General features: G+C 33.2%; 1 protein-coding gene across 1 annotated transcript; it reads left to right on the plus strand.

Annotated features, from left to right (window-relative positions):
- The first annotated feature begins 2,749 nt into the window (after positions 1 to 2,749).
- LOC133782252 (S-adenosyl-L-methionine-dependent uroporphyrinogen III methyltransferase, chloroplastic) lies at positions 2,750 to 5,954 on the plus strand. Its single transcript, XM_062221491.1, has 5 exons — positions 2,750 to 3,379; positions 3,564 to 3,641; positions 3,777 to 3,846; positions 4,416 to 4,693; positions 5,365 to 5,954. Exons 1-5 carry the CDS (start codon positions 2,807 to 2,809, stop codon positions 5,512 to 5,514), a joined length of 1,149 nt encoding a protein of 382 aa, XP_062077475.1. The 5' UTR covers positions 2,750 to 2,806; the 3' UTR covers positions 5,515 to 5,954.
- Positions 5,955 to 6,491: the final 537 nt, after the last annotated feature.

The raw sequence follows: 6,491 nt of genomic DNA on the forward strand, positions 1-6,491 counted from the left end.
AAGATTCATATGGTTGGATGTTCTCATTGATAAGAAAAAATAAGTGGAGTTGTTTATTTCTTTGTCTTGGCAATGTGGTTTAGAAGGAATAGATTGTTTCATGATAAAATGGTGATGATTGTGAGCTGGATGGTTGACTACTTGCAAAAATTTCAAGAAGCCAACAACAAGACTCCTACTGTATTCCCTTCTAATCGAGCCCAACAAAAATGGATTCCTCCACTGTTTGGTAGCATCAGGCTGAACACGGATGCTGCAATTCAATCGACCATGGGAAAGATTGGCCTAGGGGCTGTTTTTCAGGATCAATTGGGTGGAGTTTTGGCATCATTTTCAATGCCTTGTACTGATAATTTTGACTCCAATGTAGCTGAATTGAAAGCTATTTTACAGGGTCTAAATGTTGCTCTTAGGCTTGGTTACTCTTCCTTGGTTGTTGAGTTTGATAGTCTTTTTGCTATAAACTTGATAAATAGCAAGTCTGTTGAAGCCTCTTCTACTGGAATAAGTCTTAAGTAATATTTTGTTAGCATGTAATAGCTTTAATGTTATCCAGTTTAGTCATACTCCTAGAGAGACAAATGGGGTTACTCATGCCCTTTTTAATAATGTTTTCTCTATTGAAAATGAACATGTTTGATAGCCTGACTTTCTCATCTCTTGTTAATATGATTTTGGCATATTCATAGTCTTTTAATAAAGTATTTTTATTCAAAAAGTGTGTCTAACATCACTTATTAAATTATAATAAATGAGATACATTTTTAAAGTCAAATCATCTATCAATTATTAATTCATGTGGCATTTGATACTTTTAAGATAGCTTACACGAAAAAAAAATGAAATAAAAGTAATATAAAAATGAAAAAGTAAAAGTATTGTGAAAAAAAAAATGAAGATAAAAAGAATAATAACTTATTATTTATTGGTTTCATTCGATGAACTTTAAATAAACAATTATATATTTATTTAATTAAGAAACCAAAAATAAAATGAAGAAGTTTATTTCGTAAACTATTTTTGTTTTATATTAAAAAAATTTGAAAACATGTTTTTTATGCTTTTTTTATCGTTCCTCCATTTTTTTCGTCTCTGGTTGTTAACTGTTTCGTCTTTTTCTTCTCCACTCAATAAATCTTGTCCTTTTTTTTACTCCTTTGTTGCTAGTGTGGTCACTGTCGCCATTGTGTCTAATTGGAAAACTATTCTCAAGATCTGCGATCGATCCTTCCTTCTCTTTGGTTTTCTGCTCGTCGTAGCTGTTGATGCCGCCATGGTTGTCGACAGAAAAGCTGTTCTCAAGATCCGCAATCAATCCTTCCTTCTGACGACTCTTTTGTCTCATCACCTTCCTCCTCTCCAGCTTGCTTCGCCGTTGCCATGTCATCAATGTTTATGGTGATGGTTCAGTATAACATATAAACATTGCATATTTTATTTTATTTTTAATGACAAAAAAAATAAAAATATAATTTTACTTTTTCAAAATCAAAAAACAAAAAAATATAAAACTAAATTTATTTTTATTATTTAAAAAAAAAGAGAATTCTGGCGTCTAATGAGTCATTTATGTGGGGTCTAGATTTTTGCCTAAATGTCAAATTTATATTGATATTAAAATGTTGATTTTTTAGTTGACACTGGTTAAATAAGTGGGATAGAAGCGTAATTTTAAGTCCAATAAATAGTACAGTTGATGGTTTTATAGTAAATTTAAGTAAGAGTTGGAATTTATTTACGATTGTGGACACGTAACTATTTGACTGCTACTAAGTAACTATTATAATTGACTTAGACAAATGTATAATAAAATAACCTAACAAAAACTGAAGATGTTTTATTTTTTTTATGCGGTATAAGAAATGTATATAATATGGTGGCAAGTTTTTAATATTAATAATAATTTTTTTAAATGTATTAATTATTAAATGACACACCGTATTATTATTTAGAAGTTAATTTTTGCATGAACTTTTTATTTTGTATGAATATTTGGCATATTGGTATATGTATTAACTGGTTAAAGGGTACACATATAAGGTATTTCAGTATTTTTGCACATCTAAAACCTTCATATTAAATCCAGCTGTTGAATACAAAAAGTGCACACATCCAACAACTCACATTTAGTGAATGACTAAGTCCTCCCAACGGAACTGAGAAACTTTAGAAGTGCTCTTTAAAAATACTAAAAATAAAAACATTCCGAACGCACCCATTATTATTAGAACTTTCTAATTTTTTCTCTATTTTATAAAATTTATTCTCATAGTTTTGTTTTTAAATTTATTATTATTAACAAACACATAAATTCTTTTTTTTTTTAACACGAAAAAACTTACAATTCCTATCCTCCTAAAAATTCATTCAAATTTTCTTAAAAAAAACACTTAGAATATGAAAGTACTATTAAAAGGAATGAGAACAAAAAATACAAAAAAAAAAAAATTATAAACATAATCTAATAATATTACACCGAAGTTTACAAGTACAAATTCCCTCCCTCCACTCCACTACTAAAAATAACAATCAAACAAACAAAAGATAAAAAAAAAATTGTTTCAATTCAAAAGGCAGCCAAAAAATATGAAAAAGCTTAGAAAGCCCCCAAGTGGCAAAAGAAGGGTGTCCCCCTCAAAGCCCAAAAAGCTACTCCACCCCCTCATCCCTCCCAAGAGACTCACCCAACCCAAACGCACACTCCAACACTCTTCTACGTCTCTCTTCTTTATATAAATATATATATATATATATAGCATTTACCGACCCCCCGAAAACACAATACTATTGCCTTTCTTTCTCATCTATGGCTCTCGTGAACAGGCTTCAATCTCTCTCATCCTCTCTGTCTTCTACCCATTTCAGAAGCCGCAGACCCTCAAACCCACAACCCATTTGCTCTCTACACTTCAATTCCTCTTCTTCCTCCCCATTTACAGAGAAGCACTCCGTTCAGAGGTACCAACGAGATCAATGGGTCTACAATCACCAACTGCAGGACGACCAAGCTACTTCGTCGCCTTCGTCTTCGTCTTCATCCTCGTGCTGCTCAGTCATGCCTGATTTCGATTCGTCGGTGGGAGAAAACGACATCGCTTTGCAGCTACCGGAGCTGAAGAAGCTGCTTCTGGTGCTTAAAGAGAAGAGGAAAAGTGAAAGAGGCGGTGGTAGTGGCGACTTTGGGCCCGGGAATGTGCTCTTGGTGGGCACTGGGCCTGGAGACCCTGACCTCTTGACTTTGAAGGCTGTCAAAGCCATTCAGAACGCTGATTTGTTGTTGTATGACCGATTAGTGTCTAACGATGTTTTGGATTTGGTTGGTGCTAATGCTAAACTTCTCTATGTTGGAAAGACTGCTGGCTACCATAGCCGGACACAGGTAATGCTCATTTCTCTGTTTAATCGAAACCCAGATATATGAATATGTAATTAATTTTTTTTTTTTTTTGGGTATTTGAAAGTCAAAAAAATTTATTAGCTGAGAGATGGGTTTACTTCATTTGTTGACACTGCGTTAAGAATATTTTAACTTCTAAATATTGGATATTGGTTCTCTATTTTAGGAGGAGATACATGAATTGCTATTGAGTTTTGCTGAAGCAGGGGCAACTGTTGTTAGACTTAAAGGAGGGGATCCTCTGGTAAGTTATGACAAATTTTTGGGATGTTTGATTGAGTTAACTTAGATATAATTAATATATACACATTTTATATTTCTGATGTATTATTGTATGAAGAGTATACTTTGTTATGACCCTACATTTTGGTGCAATTAGGTGTTTGGGAGGGGTGGAGAGGAAATGGATTTTCTGCAACAACAAGGGATTCAAGTGAAAGTAATTCCAGGTATTTAGCTATGTTCAGTTTTAATAAATTCCATTGTTTAGTCGAAACTCTTATTAAGTGTCTTATACATTATGATTTTGGGAATGTAGAAGTTTAGAGCATTAAATGGAATCAATATGGACAATGTTTTAGCTTAGATGTTTTATAAATTATACTTTCTATCAGTAAAGTTTTCAGCATATATCCTCGAGTAATACACCAACTTAGTCACTGGAAGAGTTTCATCCCTTCTTTATTTGCATAATGTAGATGTACACTAGGAATGAAGCGGGGATCCAAAATGAGTAGAAACTCTTTGGAAATTGTATATTCATACAGCAATATGCAAAATTTCAAAATGAAATATAGTATAAGGGATTTTTTGGAAGTTGGTATTGTAGATGGTAGGAAACCTCCCCCCTCTGTTGCTTTTGCATGTGGCAAGAAACTCACATTGTGTTTTTCCCGTCCTCTTTCCTTATTTTCTCTTGTAAATCTTCTATGTGTTTGTAGAAGTTTTTTCTCTTACAACGGGGTTTTTGTATTCTATAGTTGCAAAATATAGATTGATAATGTTTCTTGTTTTGCAGGTATCACTGCTGCGTCAGGAATAGCAGCAGAGCTCGGAATTCCATTGACTCACCGTGGTGTTGCAACTAGTGTTAGATTTCTCACAGGGCACTCAAGAAAGGGAGGAACGGATCCTCTCTTCGTAGCGGAGAATGCAGCTGACCCTGATACAACCTTGGTGGTATATATGGGATTGTCAACTCTCCCGTCCCTTGCCCTAAAGTTGATGCAACATGGTCTGCCGTCAACGACACCAGCTGTTGCAGTTGAACGAGGGACCACGCCTCAGCAGCGCATGGTAAGCACAATCCTTATATAAGTTAATGTGCATTTTTAAAAACAATAATAAAAAAAAATTGTTTCCTCAAATGATAAACCTTACTACAGGACAAGAAATATGTGAGGAAGAAAATACAAATGTCTGAAAATGTTATTTCCAATTGAACAAATTTGCTACAAGGCACATATCTAACTCCATATTTACAAGAGAACCCACCATCTAATCTTCTGAACATCAGAATGAAGCTGTACTTTCCAAAACGTGACTAAATGGTGTCCTTTGATTTATTTAAAGTTTTGTTTTTTAAGTCGATTGACGCTGCTTCCTTAAATATGTGCATAACTAGTCTCAAGGGTTCACGTATCATTATATTAAAACCAGTTACCCCTGTTGTAGTAAAATACGTTTAATTGCAGTATATATAATGACAGTAACATATTTTTATGTTCACTGTTTTTGCGTTCTTGAATGATGGGAAACCACTTATATTGGTGGGAAATTCTTCCATGACACATAACTATTAAGAGAGGTCAATGAGGTTGTAAATGTACCTAATGAAGTGTTTTTGTCACCAAGCAACATCAAGTACTAATAAGTGGGACGTGTGATCTTACTATATTCAAATCCAAGCTTGATTCAAGTTCTGATGTTCATGCCAGTCTGATTCTAGCTATGATGGGATAATGCAGGTTTTTGCAGAGTTAAAGGATCTGGCCAATGAGATTTCGTCGGTAAAGTTGGTATCTCCTACACTGATCGTCATTGGGAGAGTGGTTGCACTTTCCTCATATTGGCCACATTCTGTAGAAGAAGCATCCTCCTTGGCGGAGGCGAAATAATTTTTTTAATGAATTTGAGGAGATATCCTAAAATCTCTCGCCAGAAGCTGGGTTTACAGATATTCAACCCTGAACATTCTTGTCCCAGATGGATTTCGTTTCCTCACAGCGAAGGAATCTAGATGTTCAATGAGCTCTGCTGCGAAGAGAGACGACGAATTTGTTTGGATGCTAATGGAATAAAATTTCGGGGTAAATTGTATGTAGACTGATTTTGGAGTTAGTCTGAGACCGGGCCTTGACAGTACCACATAAATTTCAGGAAGAATGTACTTCAGAATGAAGTATTCAGTTCATTGCTGACATGCCAACGAAGTGCAGACATTTTTTTTATGTAATTCATTATTTTTTAGAACCATTTTAAAGATTACATTGATATCATATGCCTACTTAATAAAATTGCACATCTAGATGCACTCAGTCCAATATTTGAATCCTTATTCAGTCTAATCTAAATAAATTTTTAATACAATCCAATCAAATTATTTGGTAAAAAGTAGAAACTACACTACGATACAACTTGTATAAATTATGAACTTAAATGAAATATCGAAATTTTTTATTTATTTTTTGACAAATTATTTTACAGATATAGTTTTCTGTTTTTTTAAAAAAAAAAAATTATAAATCATATATCAGATTTTATAACAAGTTTTAATCCACTACACGTTTTAATAACATACCAACATTATTTTGTTTTATAACCATTTCTTTATTTAACCCCACCATGAGTTTTGTGAAATTATTCTCATGTTAAATATTTCTGATACATTAATTTTGAATTTCTTAAATTGTTGTAAAAATATTAGAGATTTATTGATTTTATTAATATTCAGCCAAAGCTTTGTCATCAACAATGGAGAAAGAAAAAAAAGGAAATTCTTCTCCGAAACCGAGTAAGGATAATGAAAAGTTTAAAAGAAGAATTTTGATAATAGAGGAAACGAAACTACTATTGAAGAATAGAGTGTCACCAT

Source organism: Humulus lupulus, chromosome 6 (genome assembly GCF_963169125.1).
Source record: "Humulus lupulus chromosome 6, drHumLupu1.1, whole genome shotgun sequence".
NCBI lineage: Eukaryota > Viridiplantae > Streptophyta > Magnoliopsida > Rosales > Cannabaceae > Humulus > Humulus lupulus.

Bases quoted from the DNA above. Each gene is read 5' to 3' on its own strand.
- LOC133782252 (XM_062221491.1), top strand. From the start codon at position 2,807: ATGGCTCTCGTGAACAGGCTTCAATCTCTCTCATCCTCTCTGTCTTCT. The intron at 3,380-3,563 runs GTAATGCTCATT...TCTCTATTTTAG, and splicing joins GCTACCATAGCCGGACACAG to GAGGAGATACATGAATTGCT. The intron at 4,694-5,364 runs GTAAGCACAATC...GGGATAATGCAG, and splicing joins CCACGCCTCAGCAGCGCATG to GTTTTTGCAGAGTTAAAGGA.